The 21,325-nt window shown below is 41.9% G+C and overlaps 1 protein-coding gene across 2 annotated transcripts in view; it reads right to left on the reverse strand.

Moving 5' to 3' along the window:
- Nucleotides 1-21,325, reverse strand: part of LOC139217459 (glutamate receptor ionotropic, kainate 2-like) — a 53,854-nt gene that overhangs the window by 27,665 nt on the left and 4,864 nt on the right. The window contains exons 2-6 of one of the 2 annotated variants that reach the window (XM_070848760.1): nt 9,024-9,191; nt 7,918-8,175; nt 5,272-5,453; nt 3,645-3,698; nt 2,176-2,349 (exon numbers count right to left, since the gene is read on the reverse strand). In XM_070848760.1, the coding sequence (XP_070704861.1) occupies nt 2,176-2,349; nt 3,645-3,698; nt 5,272-5,453; nt 7,918-8,175; nt 9,024-9,191 (836 nt within the window). Of the gene's footprint in view, nt 1-2,175; nt 2,350-3,644; nt 3,699-5,271; nt 5,454-7,911; nt 8,176-9,023; nt 9,192-21,325 lie in introns of both variants that reach the window. The other variant, XM_070848759.1, reaches the window with a different exon arrangement.

Raw genomic sequence — 21,325 nt, forward strand, 5'->3', positions numbered from 1 at the left:
AGAGTTAAGAGGCAGGGGCCGAGTGAGTTTGTGGCTGCAAGCCTGCCTGGGCCGAGGAGGGACTTCTCATTATGCAGCCTTCCCCGAGACAACACTCGGTCTCACCCAAGGCACAGAGTGTCACTGTGATTATACACTACCCTGCATTAATGCGAGCCTAGTGGTGTGAGAAAACATCGCAAGCACCTCTCAACACTAGAAACATCCCCACCCCCATCTTTCCTGCCATTTCTCCTTTTCCTCATCAATCCCCCCCTCCTCCTCTTCCTCCTCTTCCTCCTCCTCCTCCTCCTCCTCCTGCTGCCACCATCTCACCTTCCCCACTCCCCCTCACTCCCCTCCTCCTCCAATCTGAGTCAATCAATCCTTCATGAATTCACAAGGTGACATGGACGGCGTTGTCCTGGTAACCATCGCTACACAACTGTTGCCTGGCCACCAAGCGCAAACAAGACCAGAGCCCAGCGAGGCTTCTGTGTTGCAGAGAATAAGAAGGTATGAGAGAGAGGAAATAAAAGACTGGAGGGAGTGTCAGGGGTGGAAGGTCACACACTGGCTGCTGCAGCCCTCCCTCATTTTCATTTAATGATACCCTTCAAGGTGGCTTCTCAGCCCGGGGCGCTGTAGGATAAATGTCAAAGGCAAGTCAACAAATTAATTAAACGCATTTTAGTTGTAGAGAAAGCAAATATTATCATAAGTCATACATTTATAAAGTTTGGCACATGGTATTTTTAATCATCAGCAGAGGTATTTCTCCATTATGCCTTTATTATACCATTAAAACAACAATAGTTTTTATCCACTCAGTATATGGAATCCTCTTAGGGTGGAAGTCTCGGAAGAATAAAATACATCAGGGCCGGGATTCATAAATAGAGCACTCTAATGAAGTGCTTTATCAAGCCTGCACAAGCCTTTGGACGTATTATTTATTATCTTAACGGTGGTTCTAGTCCACTGAGATATGTCAATATGTAGTATAGGATTTGACAAAATGATTCATGCAATGTAATTAATCAATTCAACATTCTCCACTAATATCCATTAATTTCCGGTAGAGGAAAAAAAAAATCAAGTGATTTAACCTCTTTCTACGTTGCATTAATCTTTTTGCGCACATAACTACTTAGCTTGTTTTTGAGCACTCGAGTGCCACACAGGGAAAAGCACATTTAGTTGTTTGAGGGAAAGAAAACATGATATTTCTTTTTTTACAACAGTGCGTACTTTAAATTTCTGGCAAGGAATTACAGTACACTTTGGTATGTTTACGTGGCTTTATTTAAAATCACATTGATTGTCTTGATGTAGGTGTGAATTAAGGCTGTGACAGATACACAACTAGATACTATGCACCTTGTCTAATTCAAAGACTTGTCCTTGAGCCTTTGATGTAATGACACTTCTATCATTCCACCGATTTCTTATACTAGATCTTAAATCGGGCAAGAACAAAGAAAGGCTGGCTGACAGAAAGAAAAAAAAAGGTGTTTCTCTGCAAGGAAGGTGTTGTGAGGGAGGTGGAGTAAATTGACTGTTTACAACAACAGACCCACAGAGGGACCTTGAATGTCCATGACGAGCTCCATTCCTTTTTTCACTTTCAAATCACCTTATCCCGTGCTTTTTTGGAAGCCATCCTAAAAAAACCAAGGCCATAATTTCCATCCAATTTGTTCCCTCTCTCTGCATGAACACTGACAGATTGTCATATTTTGGCCACACTCCCAGAGGAGAGTTGTGAGAGGCAGGAGGGCAGATAAACGGCTATTACCATTCACACCAGCTCATTACTGAGCATTTAGACCCAGGAGCACCAACCCAAAAGCCCCACGCAGAGGGCGTTCATGCTGCTCCCGTGCCCACCCCAGGAGCCCTGCACCGTGGACCTTGTGATTGACAACCGGTGCTCATTCGTTCTCCTCCAAAACTGTTGTGCATTTCAAAACATTGTTTTTTTTTTTCACTCTACAGTCACCTTGCTTCATGAAGGTCATTCTGTATGAACACAAGTGCTTGCAGCATAAAAGACCTAAAGGTGCCATTACAGTACACACTTCCAACTGATCTTGTCCTTTGGACAAACAAGGATGAAGGACAGCTATAGGCATGTTTTTGCATACACAGCTTACGTGTGCATTATGTAAGCAGCATCAAAGGGTGTATGCCTACCGTCATGAATCCATCCAATAGGCCTGAGTCCGGTTTGGGTGGGGCCTGTAGCCGCTCCATTGACCACTTCTCGATGATTGACGACACCTGAGAGTTTTCTGTGTTGAGGATGCGGAATCCGGTCATGTTGACTCCACTATAGCGATACGGTTCCATGTCGAGGGCAAAAAGGTCCTGGATGCACACAGATGAAAGTCTAGCTGTGTCTGAGCTGCAGAAATGACTAATTTTTCATCTTTGCGTGAATAGTTTTGTATCCTCAATAATAAAGAGTAGCCATTTGAATGGCAGCCTTTGCAAAAGAAGTGAGCAGAGGAGTTATTTTATCTCATGCTGAGGCAGTAGCCTTGATTAAGGCAAGGCTTTCAAGGTTACAGGCAGGCCTTTGGTGGACTGCCATCTATCATGTGGAAGTGAAAGGACAACCCAATTGTCCTGCATACAGCATGTCTGGCATCTCACCAGGCAGATGTCTATGGGATGCAACAACTCAGTTGACAGCGAAACAGCAGGTTATGGACGCAGAATGGGGTTGCTACGGTCAATGTTTGCTGTGCTATTCCGAAAGCAGCATGGATGGCTCTGTACCAGTATACAACAGCTTTGGCCAGCACAGTAGCCTCCAACCTGCCAAACACCGGCTGACGTTAAAGTAGGCATGTTTCCATGCCGACAAGTAGCAGCAGGCTACTGAAACAGGTCTATAATCACTATTCTCTTTCCTTTCCCAATGCCACACCTGCTGTCACTCACACCCCTTTTATCTAGCCATGTCCTTATGTGGATGCACAAGGAGTGGTTACATGTCCTGTGCGCTGGCACTGTAAATATCTTTTTCAGGTTGGTTTTCTCCAACCTTTCCCCCCAGTCTTTCCAATTGTGCTCCAAACAACACAGCATGCCATTTGTTTGTTAGCGCTATAATGGGCCAAATGGGTGACAGTCTCATTTGCTCGGGGCTGTTATCTGAGCTCTCAGTCTTCTGTTCTCTGGGCTCAGCGAAGATGCACTGCTGTTCGTCTGGAGCGCAAGTAATGTTTGTAGTGCCTAGATCAAAGAAGTTTGGAGAACTTCAAGCTCTGCCAGAGTCAGAATAAAATATATCCAACTGCTTTTGTTTCCAACTCTTAGGGCTGCGGACATCCAGGATGGTGCAGAATTGAAAAAATAAGCTGACGTTTCACAACAGATACTTTAAAATTCAAGGGGCATGTTTGTAATCAACTACATGACAATGTGTCAGCTTTTCATGGCAGTCTACTTCTATGAAAACATATTAAGGCCGTAGTTCAGGCTCAAAATGCTTTGCAGAAACTGAATTTTTTTTCTTTGACTGACACCTGGTTGAGTAGCATTTCATTAATTGCTCTCGGAAACCCAGACAGATGGATGTTTTTCCCTTGCAACAAGCAAAAAAACGATACGACTGCATTTTGTCACCATGAAAAAAAGACGTGGAAAGTACTCACCAGGGTTGTAAAAATATAATGGTAGTACTCTGTCATCATACCCATGGCCAGGGCCTACATGGGGAAAAGAACAGGGAGTAGTCACACACAAAAAAAAATCAAAGATTAATAGCGTAATGAGCTAATTACTCTATTCATTTAATTCAGTTCCTCATTTAGGTTTTCTTCAACCTGTATAGTCACTCTAACGCTGACATCTCTTCCCTGGCCAGGAAGGCAGCTGAGGAACAAAAGGTGTCACGTTAAAAGAGACCAGGGGCGCGTCTGGACCATTTTGAAACGGGGAGCCAGGTGGGGTTGGTGATCAGTTAAAAGACATATTGGCTTTTCATTACACTTTAAAATGAGATGGCATCATGTAACCTGCTCACATAGCATGATCAAGCCCTAAGGGAGACATCGATGTTAAAAAGAAATAAAAGTAGTAGAGCGACATCTTACAAGAGCTCACCGCACATCTAAAGCTTCTTTGCCTGTTTAAAAAAAAAAGAAGAAGATTTTTACATTTGTATTTTACACACAACCTGTGCTGTTTGTACTGATGTGATTTTGTTTGTTTCCTCTATGAGAACAGGCAAAAAAGTACATCAAATGTTTCAAATTCCTTGTTATTTTCTGTAAACACACAGTCAAGAAAACACTTTGGCCATAACGAATACAAAGAAGCACTGCACGAAGAGGCACTGAACGAAGCTGTTGACATAAAGTATAAGTTTTGTTGTGCCTACCAAGTATTCACCATCAATAAATAATCATTCTTGTTGCTTCCCGTGGATACACAGTTGTATAGAGAAATCAAGCCGTGCAATATGCTTCTGAGAAGACCTCAGTTCAATAAGAACCCCCACCATTCTCATAAATAATGTGCCTCTGTTAAATGAATTTGAGCAGAATTTGCCTGCGAGCAGAATTAGACTTTCTAATTAAAAAACCTTTATTGTCCAATAGAGAGCATCCTTTATGATGGGTCGGTGGCAGAGATCTAAGATTTTACAGAGAGAGTAAAGATGCACTGAGCAGAACGTAGGTGTCTGATTCATTTGCATCCGTGTTTAAAAAGAGAAATAGCGAAGGGAAAATATATGTGCTTATTGTTTTAGCACATATACATAATAAATGAACTATAAGTCTATGTACTGAGGCACAATTCCATGTTTCTATGAGGGGAAATTATGTAAATGGGACTGTAGTTAATTCAGCTTTAATTAAAGTCAGGAAGCTCTACTTAAAACATTACTCATCATATTCATATTCATATTCATATTCACAAATGTAGCAGACTGTTTTGTCAACTTAATTGGTCTGACTGACTAAATCTGACCTTGCTAGCTTAAAAGGCAAGAGGCATGTGATTGGTTGAAAGGTGAGAAGGCAGGGACAACGAAGAATAATTAAGTCATTTTTCACTATAATCAGTTGACTTTTAATAACTTTCACTATTATTTCACACATTTTGGTTTCATTCATGTATGCTGCAGAACTCATTCGTGTGACGATTCATTTCATATTGATTGATGCATCTATTCCTTTAATATTAATCACTTCGCAGTGTCATAAATACTCCCTGAGGTTTGGTTTTTGCACTGAATCTGACAACCTATCATAGCTCATTAAGTCAGGTACATACCTGTTTTAGGATCCAGGCGGCCATCTCATGTCCGCAATCAAAGATGACGTGGAATTCTTTCGCCTTCTTCATCTCCTTCAGAAGTGGCTTGGCGTCCTTGGTTTCTGTGGGCAGCTGTCGGATCTTCAAACGAATGTTGTATCGTGACGGTGCCTTAATCAGCTCCTGCAGTCGAATGAGACCTGCAGACAAAGAGGATACATATAGCATGAAAAAGAAATTTTAAAGATGCAGCAACATAGTGTGCTTGATCTGCTGCCATTTTGAAGTATCTCTTGGTGCTCAGAAGGCCACAAAAACCAAGTGGATTCAGGTTTTCTCAGCAGAAAAAGGCTCATATGCATGCCATCCTAATCCACAGTCTATTGATCCTCCTACACATGCTTGGCAAGCAGACTGCTACAGACCTATCAAGAGAATTTAACACCAACCCAGCACACTGCACTCTTTTATACCAAAAGCACAAAATGGAAAGAACCTCGATGATCTGTACCCGCCTACAGAAACTTCCAATCCCACAGAAGCCATCCAAATGCTGATCCGCTCTCGTCCTCCATGATACCATACAGTAGCATGGAATAGGTTCAATTTTATCCTGATGGAAAGCCGTGGTCAATCCTGCCTCTCCTGTCGCTCTCACACACACTTCAGATGTGCTCTGATGAGAGAGGCTCTGTTTGCCCAGCTTGTACTTGCCCCTAGGGAGCCCGACGCCGCCGTCACATATTGAGCTACAATCTTCACCTTTCATTTCTCGACCACACGCTCAGGTAGAAAGCTCTCCGGGAGATACTGTGATGAGATTACAATGAGTTTCTCCCTCAGTAAAGAACTTCAGAGTGCAGGGATGAAAGAGGCTGGATTGATGGGAGAGATGATTACTTGTCATGGGTATAAAAATGGATGGAGCAGCAAGGATAGTTTGAGAGGGAACTGGAGAGAGATAGGATTTTTTTTTCCTCTTTTTTCCATGGAACCACTTTAAGATAGCTCAGTCTATTTTTTTTATTTTGAAATGAAGTGCTGGGTGAGCAGTTTAATGGTCTTACTGTGAGTGGGGCTGGGTCTCCCTGAGGCCTATAGAAAGATTGGTGTGAAATAGGAACATGCAGGTCTTGTTGTGAAAAGTACCATTGTCGGGAGGAATAGTGAACCTCCTAGAGCTTTCCTCAGGTAATCCCAATGGATCCCTACTCTAGGGCATGTCTGCATCTCCCTGTTTTTGTTCGTACTGACACTTTGGGAGGTGTTAAGCAAGAAAAAAAAAATCTGTCAAGGGAGCTCAACGTTTGGGAAACACTGTCAGCGTAGATGTTTTCGGGCTCTGGCTAATGCCTTCAGACTTTCCCCCTGGATCTTCTAACGGCTGTGTGTGAATATTTTATCCCCTCCGATAGTTTTTCCTGCCAGCCGTCAGATAGGCTCCAATCAGCAGTGCAGGGCCCTGGAGCATGAAGCTGTGTGATTACAGCCTGGGACCAGGTGGAAGCGGTGGGGGGAAGCAACGCGGCTATGCAGCTGTCACACTTTTCAGGGCGTCAGGTGTGTTACAGCAGAAACGCTTCACAGAGGAGGCCCAAGCCGCTCCTATCTGACAGAGTGAGGCGAGAGGTCATCTTTTGGCATCTCGCTGGGGCAGTTTGCCGGAGAATGAGAGTGTTAACGTACTGAGCTCCGAGGCAGGAAGTGACGAGAGGTCAAGGAGAGAGAATAATGTGGCAAGTGGGACGAGTCATTGGGATTTCATCTGAGGTCAGAGTACGGGTGCTTGCATGCTGCAGGAGTGGCTGTTTACTGACGTGTGTATGCAACAGATGTGTAAGTAGAGATTTTAGAGGAAGAAAAATAGCAGTAAAACTGTTTCACTGGTAGGTGTTAAAAGGAACAGAAAAGGGTTCACAGCTACAAGCTACTTTACCCACTGACTAGAATCAGCTACTAGACGATAATCTTTTGCTCTGAGTAGGGAGTGAATTTATTATGCCACCTGTCTAAAATGTAGCCTCCTCTCAAATCTGTCTAATTTACTTACATTAAGTTGTCAACTACATCATGCAAAATAGCTCATAAATTGCGAATGAGCATTTGAACGCTGCTATCTTCTCTGGAGCGATTACATGTTACCTCATAGAAATATGACTGCACTCCAGCTAAAATACCACACGTCTTTAAAAAAATATATTACAAGGCACTCCACAAAGTCATGCGACAGATGAAATGGCTCACAGACACATTGGATAGCCACCCTAGGAGATCAAGTGTCTGTGTGTGTTATTAATGGCTGTTGTCAGCCCCCACATACTACAATTCTGCATTGCATTAATCTGAAGAGACACTGGGTCATTCTGGGTAATGTGGTTCTCTTTTTTTCTATGCCGCTGCTCACTCTTCTGGAAGACTGACATGGGCAGCACCTGCAGGACTGAGGCAGAACAGTAAGCTATTGATTTCTGAATTAACTTGACAGGTTACAAAGTACTCGCTGAACTCTGAGCAGCGGTGCTGCTTTTTGTAGTTCACCTGTTACGCCCTGTTTTTCTGGACATTTTGTGGCGGAAAGGCTGCAGGTTTTAAACAATGTCACACACATCATGCAAAACAGACACGCCACTGGAAGATGAAGACAGACACCAACTGTACCTGTACCTGTGCTGTCGTCATAGACCACAGTGACTGTTCTCCACTTGAAGAAGTGCACCAAGTCGAGGATGGCTCTACTGAGGGAGGAGAAGTCAGGGTACAGGCTGACATAGTACGAGTCCCTGTTGTCTGACACCTGATGCTTCCACTTGGTCTGGACATGGGGCACACCCAAAGCATTGCAGATGGACTGGACTGCGTTGGCTGACGAGCTGTGTGAGGGGCCAAAGATGGCCGCCACCCCGAGGGAGAGCTGATCACATGCTGGAAGGGTAGCAAGCGGAAGAAGCAACAAGTAAGACGAATGTTTCTGACAGGTGATTAAATTTCTCTGTTTCTAATTTTATTTGGACCCTCTATTTTGTTTGTGAGGATGCATGCCTTCAAAATAATACATTTATTAAAAAATAGGCTCTGTAAATATTTTATGTGGAAGGAAATACATTCAGCATGTTTGTCAGACCCCAAAGACACAAGCAGTGCATTTGGTGAGTACCACTGAAAGTAAATGTGAACTTTGTTTATAAAAATCTGCACAAGGTAATGTGAATAGCAACAGGCTACAAGGACACAGTTAAGCTTTTTTTTCCCCATTTTACTCAACTCTGGGTCAACCAGTAGCCTAGTTTAACAATTTAATATCCAACCTTTGAGAGTGTTTGGTGGCAGACTCTGCATCACGGTGTCAATCAAAGTGACTTCTGTCCGAAATCATTGCCCTGTTTAATCATTCACGACTACTTTCTTAAGAAACACTGGATAATTTTCTCTATAGTGAGCAGTGAATTCAAATTTCAAACTACTAATTTATAATAACTTAAAAAATAATAATAACTTACTAATCGTTGTCATTTCATTGACAGTTGTAGGGCCACTGTAATTTGTGACACATTACATTATGGTATTCATAGCACAATACATTGAACATGGCATGGAGTTTTCCTTTCGCCGTGGGAATTTTGAGAGCATTATATGGTACAGTGCATAAATTTCACACAAAATAATAGACAGTAAATACAGTGTAGTAAACGATATATAGGAAGTGATTTCATAGAAACTTTTTCACAGAAAAGTGATTAAATGGTGAGGTTCTGCTAAATGTCCAGACTCACCTTTCCTGGAGGCCTCAAAGCTGTCGAAGATGTTTATTCTCTGGATGTCATAGGTCAGCGTGGTGTTGGGGAGCAAGGTGCGGTTCCTGTTGATTGTGTTCAAGGCAAATTTAAAGGCTAGTTCCTCTGCTCCGGAGGGACCGCTCTCAATGGATTCAAATATTCCTCCTGACAGTCAAGAAAAACAAACCCAGTTGAGAACAAGACCAACGAATAGCCGCTTTCTTCTCCTGCAAGAGATTCCTCAACACAATTGACATTCAAGTAATTGATCAATATGTTGCAGGCAATCACAGCGTTCACAGTGTTCACTGTTTTGCGCAGCTCAGTCACACAATGACATGAGACTGATTTACAGCACGGATTAAGCGATTGGGCCTCATCTGATTTGCATTCTGCAGCAGTCATCTGTGTAATTATAGGCAATTAGTTACGTAGGGAGGTGAGTTCAGGGGTGGGTGCCCTTCTTTAACTCCCTTGCTCAGCCTTGAGAGAAAGGTTCACTCTCCCATTTTGTCCCATTGATTTCAGTGATTCTTCAATGAGAGGAGAGCAAAGAAAAACAAGCGTGCAAGGGGGCAGAGAAGTGACGGCAAAAAGAGAAAACAGCAGAAGAAAGGGGAGAGAAACAACATATTTAAAGCGGTATAGAAAGAGAGGAAAGATTAGAGAGGCGGAGGTAGTTTAGGAGAAGGCCAATCAAGTCAGAAATTGAGGTAAAACATTAGGGAATTTCAAATCACACTCATTAAAAACAAATCGACCCAAAAGTTTAAATTGTTATTTCTGCATCATATTTCACAGTTACTTTTCTTGATTTTTAATGGGAGAGCATCCCGATGGGAGCTTCCTGCTGTGCCTGCCTGAGAAATCTTGTTACCTTTTGGATGTATGTGAAGCACACCTCGTGTGTCTCATTAATTGACAGAGTAAAAGCCTCAACACAAAAACAAACAATGCACGCTGTTTCACCACGCCGTGTGAGCCAGGCAATATAATTACCACCACAAAGTAAGGTGTTGTCAACTTAAAACAGCTCCCTTCAGACTTGTCAATTATTTTGAGCCGAACAAAAACAATTAAAGCTCCAGATGGTCCATCACTGTGGTTCAGAATCCTAAACAAAGGTAGGCAATGTTTGAAACGACCCGCTACAAATGTGCCTCATTTCGAGATTATGTCGAGACATAATTTACCTGTGTTCATTTGACAGTCACCAAATATGCATGTCAGTAAATGTGACTGCAACATAATTTACTTGCTCTGTTTTTTTTTAATGTGTTTTGGGAACATTTCCAAAATATATCTATTTTTGCTCCATCTAATCTACGAGCCAGTCAGCCAGGACATATTTAATTTCAGGTGTAAATGGGGTCAGTGAGAAGGACATCCATCTTAAGAATGAAGTCAAGGCATGTTGTAAGGTGGTGCAGTGCATTGGGGTTTGTGGCAAATTAAAGTTTCACAGTGAATATTTCTATGTCAAACAGCTGAAACAGCTGTAGAGTCGAGCTTTCAACTTTCAAAATAAACATAATGAAAAAAAACAGACCCACGTTACGCAAGCTGGTACATCTTTGAGGGTGGACTAAATCCTGAGAAAGCTTTACAGAAATCAAACTTAAAAGAGAATGGATTTGGGGGTGGGGGGGGGTGGGGTGGGGGGATGAAAGGAGGTTGTGAGAGCAGCTCTGAGAAACACTCTCGGAGTCAAAAGCGGAGTTCAGTAGTCCATCCACAGCTCCCATCCTCTTGGAGGACAGTGAGTTGGTTTGACGAAATCCTGAAAACGAAAAAAAAAAAAACCCAAAAAAACTTTAAAGCCTGTTTATCGATTCAATTACAGAGAGCGAGGGAAAAGTAAGGTTGAAAGAGAAAAAGACAGGGAGAGTGACGCATTTTTAAAGGAGTGGAGAAAGAGAGAGAGCTGTACAATAATAGACACAGCAGCTATAAATAGCATCTGGCCATGGCAGGGAGTGATAGAAAAGGAGTGCAGGAGGGCGAAGAAGATGTCATTAACTTAGGGAAGTGAGCTTTATCATTGTCACCGTGGTACAGCCATATGCTGGGGTCCCTTATTCTACTTTATGGCATTTCCTTCTATATTATAGTCCAGCAGATAATTGAAGAGGGTGACCAGGAGAGGAAATCGCAGGGGGAAGCTACAGTGTAGTTTGAGTGTAAACTTATAAAGGCACCTTAGTGCACGTTTTGTGCAGTTTGTCCTCCTGCTATACAGGAGTGATGTGATCATGTGGATATTCACTATTCATGGCATTTCATTTCACTGAAATAGCATATTAATCTTCAAAAGAGCGAATACCCGAGAATCTCCGTTAAAGATGATTGGAATCGTGTCAGTCTGACCTAATAGATAATTATTACACTATTGCCCTGGGGGAACAAACCGAGCTCCACTGGCCTGGTAGAGTCTGAAAATGAGCATGAGGGTATTAAGTTATGCTCGTCAGATTTCCTTGGCAGACTGTATGTCTTGGACATGCTGGTTTAAAAGAAATCGTATACCTTTGAGATCAGAGGAGAGCAGAGACATTAAATTAAGTCCACAAGGGGTTACAATTGATATTTCCAAGGAGATGTCAAGTATTAAATTATGCTGGAAAATGGTTATTGTTTGATTTAATGCTCCTGGAATGTAACTTGTTACATGAGATCCTCTGTGTTGTTCACACTGAATGGTGATGCTTGCACACATTGATATCGGGTGTAACGTATATTTAGCTTGCTTTAAGTCTAATTATACTCGGTCTTGTATCATCTATCTATCCGTCCTCTTACTACTTGGTGTTGTCGTCCGTCTGATTGCAGGTGTGTGAGTTACAGCTCGGATAATCAGTGCGTGTGTGAATTATAGAGCTGCCATCATTGGGATTGGTGTGAATTATAGTGCAAGTGAAAGCTCTGAGTGAGTTATGAGCTGGATAATCACCCTGATGAGAAAACAGGCCTGCTGATCTGAGTGTCTTAGTGTGTGTATACGTGTGTTTGTATGTGTGTGTAAGTATGCATGTGTGTGCGAGAGAGAGAGAGAGAGAGAGCTTGAGCAGAAATTCAAAATGAAAAAGGCAGTGTGGGAGGGCATCTGCTCTATGCAAATTTTATTCCCTTTTAATGTTTGTTCAGAGTTAATGAAGTGCATTTTGGACTGAACATAGTAACTTGGTAACTTGGTCATTGGCTTATTTTCTGACAGAAATTAACTCAAATTGAAATTTGTTCCTGTAAACAGAAATCAGTCACCTCTTACGGACATACAAACAATAATAGTAGACAAACCTTGCAATTACTGTACACGTGATCAAAATATCTATCACTTTCAGCAATGTATATTCTATTGCTCACATGCTGCTCTGAATGAGTTGAAACCATCGTCATATTTCTGTCTTCAGTACACTGTAACTACGAGCAGGGAGAATATATTTAAATTACTACTAAAAGCAAAAGGATTACTTATTAAACTATGCATGAAAATACAATTAGCTCTCTCTCTACTCAAGGATGCTCTTGTACACTGGGAGATGGGAGTCAGATATGTTGCCATGGTGACTCATGCATCTATGCTATGGCTGAGAGGCATCGTCAGTTTTGGAATCTGAGCAGCTGATTGGTGGAGGGTGGGCGTTGTGATGGTGCATACGGCCTGTCTCTGTGACTAATGACCAGCAGCGCAGCTGCAGGATTGCGGTGGGCTGTAGGGTGGGTGCCATAGCAACCAGTGAGCAACCCTGTCGCTAGGGCAAGTGGCCCAGGTATGCGCATGAAGTCACTCAGTTAGGCTTTTAAGACCTCCACCCACCACACCCTAACACCCTGGCCTGTTTCTGTCTCTCTCCGTCTTTCGGCTGGTGAGCATCGGTGCTCGGAGCCAATAGGCAGGAGGCAAAAGTGATGGAAAAGCTCCGTAAATATCCCCGAAATTCCCGGAGGGAGAGCTCCCTGACATGTTTGGCGGTGAATGGGACATGATGCATGAAGGCCTGCAGAGAGTCGCCGCCCCTGGTCATTAATCTGTAGCTCCCCTGGCGGTAGACTGACCTTCCTATGCTGCACAAGGGCCAATTCTCTCTCCCTGAAGATCTCCAGAAATCTGACCATGGGCATGGGATACATCAACTGTGCAGAATGCTCACCAGGGCTATGATATCACACAAACAAACCATCATCAGTGTAATCTGTAGAAAATTAATTGAAAAGCTATTTTCAAGGAACTGAAGTCCTGATGTATGACCTTTAAACAGCATTTGCTTGCCGAAGACCGACATTCTGTTCTGCTCTATTCTACATGTATGGCCGATGCTTTAATACCGTCAGTGGCAGAGATGATGAGAGTGTATTATATGACTAGCTACATCTTCTTTGGCAAAGGCTCAGAGATAATATTATACACAGTCTTGGTTTTGTGAGAATAAAATAAGAAAAGCAGTAAACTTGGGTAACAGAGGTACATTTTCTAAGAAGAGAGAGATCTCCAAACTTGAGCTTAAATCAAATGAAACAAGTTAAAGAGGGTGAAAGTGAAATACTACTATTTGTAAAATATGTTTGTGCATGTTTCTCATTAATGAATAGAATAGAATAGAATAGAATAGAATAGAATAGAATAGAATAGAATAGAAATATCTTAATCAGATTTCAGGTGCTATATAGCCTGAAAGGCCATGCTATAAAAACTAACAAAAGATCCACAACCAGGGGAAAACATAAATCAAATGAGTACAGAAAAAGTAAGCCAATACAGAAGCTCAGTAATCAATAACATAATCATGTTACTCTGCTACAGTTGTAGAAACGGAGCATTAAACCATTAGAAAGCAGCTTATGTGAACAACAGTTGAGCTGTTGTTATCTGACTTGTTTGGCTTGTTGTATGTTTTTTCTCCAGAATAGAATCACTCCTGTCACCCTAAAGCCTCTTGACACTGGACTGGACTGTCACCTGCCACTGCTGGACGCTAAGCCTCAGGCTGACTCACACACTTCAACACACGCGTGTAAACACACAATCACACACTCCAAAGATTGAGCCTAAACAAACCTGTCAGGTAAGAAACAACTGAGTCCGGGGAAAATGTGACTGATGTGAGAATTTTAAGCCTATGCCTGCAGAATTTAGAGATTTGTTCAGTTACACTCAGGGTAATAATTAGCTATACCACTGCCCAAAGGTCACTCTCATCAATCTCTTATAATGAGTACACACAGTCTTCAATTAGAAATGTGTGCCACCACCCTTGTCCCTTACCCAGCTCCAAGTGGGAAACCAGTGATCATATAACATGCATTAATTCTGAGTGCTGGCAACAGATGTGCTAATTTGCCAGGCTCTCTCTATTCATAATAATGTGCCAGCTCTCTCCTCAAAATATGCGCTAATTTGCAAGGGCTTATTGTGGATGTGCTAAACTACCGGCTGACATTTTGTGTGCTAATTTGTCAAGCAGGGACCCCTTTTGGTACTAATTGTGCCAAACTGTGAGTACACTTCCACAGGCCTTGAATTGCTGAAGTCCCAAATGACTTCTGTCTGCTCGCAGTTTTCAACCTCTCCACTGCTCTCAAACTGCGAATGCAACTGAAAAGAAACACCAACTATAATGTGAAAATGTGATGTATAAGCACTCAGTGCACACGCTCGCCTGCACACACACACACACACACACAGGCAAACACAGATGTGCACGTAAATACACATTCCACAAAAAACTGTGCCAGCTCGAGATTAGAAGAGCTCCTTAAAGAAACATAGGAAGGCAGCAGTAGGAAGGCAGCTAGAGTCAAATGCTCGTTCTGTAATATCTTCAGACACACTATGTTAGAAATAACAGCCTGTTCCTGAGATTAAAAAAAGGTACTCACATTAACATAAGGTCACAATTAGACTATGAAAATGTGTCATATTAAAATGAACTATTTTGCTGTAATATTTCGTATCATCATCATCAATCTACTCTGCAGTAAAAGCTGAGGCAGGCGCGCACATACTGTGCATGTGGACACAATCTAGACACACTGTTGTTGAGTTTCAGCTACCTGCTTAGACAAACATAGAAACACAGCGAGCGGCATGTTTTGTAGTGTCAGTACAAACACATTTCACGAGGAGAAGCTTTTTTTCCCTAAATTGACGTGTACACAGAGAATTTCACAGAATATCACATTTTACAACAAACGCTGATAATTCTATTCAGGGCGGCAACTCATGATTATTCTCTTTGTTTTGCCTGATCTGCCAATTTCTATTTCGATTGGCTGATTATTTGTTTGATCTGTAAAATATCAGAAAATGGTGAGAAATGACAACTCAAAATAGTTACTACTTAATTTTCTGTTGATCAGCTCATTGATTAATGAGTCCTGGTGTCAGCTTTAATTATTTTCAGTACTCAAGTACCCTACTTTACAAACAAAATTAAATAAATTCCTTTTTTTTATTACAAAAATCCAATCAATCACACATTCTCCTATGTGAAAATTGGAAACGTTTTTAGTCTGTGGAGATTATAAATAAAACAAATATTGCAGCAAATAGCCATTCTTATTTGTGGACGTGAAACATTGCTCATTGCTCAAACAGAGCTCATTTAGTACAAATCACATACACTTGATGTTACCACCAACCACTATCCAGACATGGAGTCACAATATAAAGTAAAACCGTAAGCTACTTGCATACAATGAGTAAAAGTGTTTATTAAAGCTTCTGGTGCACACAAATCAACAGAAGCACACAGAGCAGGAGACAGCGGCTGTAATATAACATGCAGAAAGGTGGCAAGGCACTTTAAGCTCTTCCTCAGGCATCATTCAGCGCTGCCTGAGGAAGAGCAAGTCAAGCTTCAATAAATATTTTCACTCTTTGCAACCAAAGGGTTGTCAGTTGTCGTAATGTTGTTTTTCTGTGGGCCACTTTAGAAATATTTTCGTTACCACTGTATCTGACAGACACCAAAGCCAAGAGATTTTTGAATACATCCTTTCCACCTGCCCAAACATTGAATATTGAGGGTATTACCATGGAAACATGATTTATACAAAAAACAAATTCTATAAAATGGGGCCAAAGACGGCTATTAGCATATAACTGTCAATGTTATCATGCTTGCTACGGCAGCAGACAGTATGTAAATTGAGTTAATAAATGCGGCATTGAAGTTTGTCATCAACATACCAACTGTACACCCCACAGTTGTGATGTACTGTATATTGCAGCTGTTGCTTTCACACACCGTGAGTTTTATGAGCCTTAGGGCTCTCACACTTCCTATCTGACTTCCAAGTGTAAACACGAGTATTCCCAAAACTGCAGTCACAAGGTTATAAAGTTCAAGTAAAAAGCAGAAATCCTGAAACTGCAGTCAGTAGCTTTTTCTGCCAACACAGTAAATATGTGATTTGGCTGTAATATACAGTCCAGTGAGTGAAAAGGACCAGCTATTGAACAGAACGCTTCCCAATGCTTCATGCCTCACCCGTCTCAGCCATTTCTTTTTCCATGCCCCATCTTTTTCTCTCCTTTATCAAACGGTCACACACACACACTCACACACACACACTAACATCTTTCTCGCTCCCTCTGACTAGAGAATATCTCATGGTGGCCACGACAGGTGACAGATGGCGACCTCACAGCACTGCTCACTGTAAACTGAGTTTTAATCAAGCCTAAGCACGTGTGAGAGATGCTAATTATCCACTGCAGGCTAAGAGAGGCAGGAGTCCAGCCTGGAGAACATTGTGGCTATATGTGTGTGCGTCCCCGCTTTATAATCCCTTTCCCCATTGTGATAAAACCATTGGGGCATTATTACCCATTTATGGCATCGCAGCTGAGAAGCATGAAGCAGGACGGACTGGGTGTCTGGAGCCTCCCTGGATACTCCAGCCCTCAAGCTGTATCGCTCACCAAAGTAAATATACTGTAGATGAGAACTTGGCTAACAGTAATCTTGGAGTCTTAAAACAAACTCTCTGAAAGTTAAGCTGTGGGATTTCCAGCTGTCTCTCAGCACACTTGCAAGAGAACTCTCGCGCTATTGTTCCTTTTCTGAACATTTACATTTTATCTTATCTGAAAAGAGCGTGATAGTAGGGTGAATTCACATTACAACATCTCTGACACACATTTAACATATATCATATGTAGCCGACCTTGGTATACAGTTTAAAGGAGTTAATTTTATAATAATGCAATTAGTTCACAGCAAATTGTATGAGACACTATCATCCTCTTTGCTCCCTTCAATGCTCTCATTCTAATTCTCACTGTTCTCCTGCTCATCAAAATGGCCCTGTATTACACGCTTCCTATTGTAATTTTGTATAAAATGGCTGTAGAATTAGACTTTCTTTCTTGTAGAAGGGCAGATGTTATCTCCCGTCAGAGACAAAGGTCAAGAATTAATTCAGGAGGCGGCTCTTTAATGCTCACAGCTGGGTTTTTGAAGGGAGATGGAGAGGGAGAAAAAAAAAAGAGAAATTTTACAGGATTTCAGTAATCTGATTATAATCATTTTTAGTCTTCATAAATGTAGAGATGCTTGTAAATCCTGAATTTAATACATCAAAAATATATGAAGGAAAATAGAAGTATATACTGTACAGTAGATTAATAATAGCAATAATATCAGCAATAATGTTCTTACACACAAAAATTTAATTACAATCACTAGCAGAGTTTTTTCACTATAGTAAATCCCTATGGTATCTATATTACCTTGTCAAAGCCATTTCTATATGGGAGACTATAGAGGAGACAATATAAGCCTGTTTTTAAGCTTGGAAACAAATTAATGTTGTGCACAAAGGCCTACACCATGTTCCACATACGTTAGACACCTTAAAAAAAGAAAGTTATGGTGATAAAAGTTACAGTACAGAGTTCTATGCCTGGACTGGGGAAGTTCATTGGAAATCCGAGATTGAAAAGGTATTCTTCGCTTTGAAATTCGAAGGTACAACAGGAAATAAAGCTTTGGAATGGGTAGCCTATGTCATATGAGGATTCGTGCTTTTGTGCACAAGGACACAGAGACCAGGGGAAGGAGGAAAGTGAGGCTTGATGATAGTGTGAGAGAACAAAGTAGAGGGGAAGGACCAGGAGACAAGCTGTGAGCCAAAGGGAGACAAAGACGACGCAGACAGAAGGACAGCGAAGGACGTAGGGAAAAATGGACAAAAGAGTAAAAAGAGGAGAGGGAAAGCTCTATTTTCTGGATTCTGGATGTTGATTCGACGCTGAAAGTGCACTTCACTGTCATACTGTTTCCTCACAGCCCGTCAAATGTGCTTAGAAAACAACAGGTGATGGCCATGGTGTAGGACATACGCAGATGGCAGATGGGTGTACTGTCAGACAACCCAATAGAGGAGAGTTTGGAGAAGGAGGGAGGCAGAAAATGGAGAAAGGCAGGAGGGCTGGGGCATGAAAAAAAAATAGATGAGTGAAGGAAACGAAGAGGGAGAAATGGAGAATAAAAGAGGTCACTGGAGGCAGATAAAAGACACTCAATTAAACGACTGAATGGATGGCCCATTAGACCTGAACGGACACCTGCACCCCCACAACTCTCCCTCAGCCACAGGGCAGGAAAATGTCAGCTCCTGGTTTGGGTTCATCAGCCTCCCATCAGCCACTGCTGTACAGAAGCTTTCTGATAATCAGAGCTACTGGTACAAGTCAATATGCCACACTTTGCTGCAAAGGTGTGTCAATTTTTCTTGTTTGTTCAACAAACACACACAGTGTGCAACTGCACAGTGTCAGAGAGAGAAAGGAATGAAGGAGACGTGCACACTGACTTTAGAGAGAAAAACAGCCCGAGGCTCGCAGATACAAAAAAATTACTGAATAATGAAGTTACTCAAATATGCACGCTCATTTTTTCTCATCTATTGAGCATAAATGTAAAAAGACAATAGAGGTGAAATTGGTGGAAAATCAAGAGTCCTGTTCTAATCTTTCTTATGATCTGCCGTCTATTGTTTAGTTCACCGTTTCTCATTCTACCGTCTTTTATCATTTTTAAAAAGCAATGACCGGGTGTGGGCACACCTCGTTGGTAGATGTGTAAAGGAAACAGAGGCGATTGGCTTCATTATGCCTCTTCAAAATCTTACAACAGAAGCAAGATGGGAAATCAATCCACGTCTCTTCCAGTCCACTGTGATGCTTTGTGTGTGTGGATAAGTGCGAGATTGGTGGGTCATACTGAACAAATGGGGAAGTGCGTTGTTTTGAGTGACTAACAAAGGAACCTTGACTGAGGCTGCAGCAGCAAAAATTTTTGGTATTTTACCATTACAGCTTGATTTCTAAAATTAGACAGATTGCTTCAATTATTCAGCTAAAGATGCACTTGCACCGTGCTCTCCTGTGGTCTATTTACATTCGCTTAAGCTGACAAAAATGAGCTGCTTTCTCTCCAGCGCATATTTCTGCTCTCCTCTCGCCTCGACTTTCACTAATACCGTCAAAACAAGAAGACTGATTTAGAGGAGGCTACACAAACACTTAAAAATCCTCAGAGCAAAAGGAGAGGAAGGACAGAAATGAATGAAATTCAACACTGCAGGAGGAGACATTTTGCATAGCCCTGGTGGATCGTGGACAATAGAATGTCATGCTGATTCAAAGAACATGATTTTAAGTAAGCCTGCCTCAATACGTCCTCCCACAGAGCCCATTTCCCCCTGTGTCCTTGGTTCACACAGAGAAACGTTCAAACATCCAACCGGCTGTGCTGTCAATGGGAGCCCGAACTCTGCTTTCTCGCTTTCAGTCAGTCGCTCACCCGCCTCCTCTCAGTCCTTTATTCAGCTGGCTGGAGATGAAGGTGAATCACCACGTTCTAACCTGATCAGTGCTTCACATAATAGCCAACACAGGGGGGCTTTCTGTAATCGATTTGACTTCTGAGTCCCATGTAGTTTGGACGTCAGTGCTTTCATTTCACCGTCAGCCCGCAGACATTCACATTCACATGAGATTCACATGAAATTGCCTCAGCTTGCAGGACACATTAAGACACGGTTTTAAAAGTATATATCGCCGCATGGATGAAATTACAGATGCCTATTCACCACTGAGCCCTATAGCACCAAACACATCCAACCAAACGCAATCAATGACCCTCCTACGTGAATTAAGCATAGAGCAAATACAAAGTAAACATTTACTCTGGCTCCCAATTAGCGCTATCACAAGCCTTCATAATAAACCATTGACAAGCCGTGTTTGTTTCCCTCTATTAAGCAATCGCTGACTTGTTAATTACCACAGTAGAGCTTCTATGAAGTTATAGGTCTGAAATGTTACTCCCACATCTGACGCAAAGTACGGCATGATATTGCAGCACGCGGAAGGTCGATTTTTTTCACACCACTTAAAGCACACAGCCAGTTCAGAACATACATCACACTGCGAGCAGTTGTAGAGTCCAACTGAGTCTGCAACATGTCAGACAGATGCAGAGCAGAAACAACAAATCACGTCTCCGTCTAAACTATATGGGCGTTCGAGAGTCTCTGCGGCTTGTGGCTGTTTAAGATCATCATACATTCACAGTAACGTGCAATATTAATCCAATCCCACGCATCCATCTTATAGGACACATTTGCTGTTTTATTTAGTTTATGTGTTTGGATTTTCACAGATGGCAACCTATGATAGATACACACAGGGGGAGCCAACCAACACTTGGCACTGGTTACTTGCTATGCTGCCAATTTGCTTCTTTTTTTTTTTTTATATTCCTCTTACCAACACAAACATATTGATTTCTATTGATCCCCACCGTTTTGCAGTCTGCTGGAAGAGACGATATGGATAAATTCATGATATCCTAATTAAAAAAAATGCATTTTTGGGTTAAGTTCCTCAATAATATCGCGGATATATCGGATATTTGTTCTACCAATGGTTCTTTTTTTAAACCGCTTTTCTTTCCTGTAAAAGCTATTTCATGCATAGCTGTAGTCCCAGGGAAATTTTCAGCTTGCTAATACTATACTGCTGGCATTTACTCAGAGCTGCAGTGCATGACTCCTGGCCTCCCACTATATTTCCACAGCACACTCTACTGTCCTTTCTGTCTCTCTTCACAGTAGCCATCAGAAAACTGTAATAAAAGACCACAACTGAGAGTGGGCTGAGAGTGGACTGCTCAGAGGCAAACTAATCTATCTTTACTCTGTATCTTCTGGCCTCAACACTCATTGTTTTCCTTCTCGCTCACACTTAACACAGACTCCCTTTCTCTCTCTTTTTTTTCCCCCTCTCT

Source organism: Pempheris klunzingeri, chromosome 18, assembly GCF_042242105.1.
Source record: "Pempheris klunzingeri isolate RE-2024b chromosome 18, fPemKlu1.hap1, whole genome shotgun sequence".
Lineage (NCBI taxonomy): Eukaryota > Metazoa > Chordata > Actinopteri > Acropomatiformes > Pempheridae > Pempheris > Pempheris klunzingeri.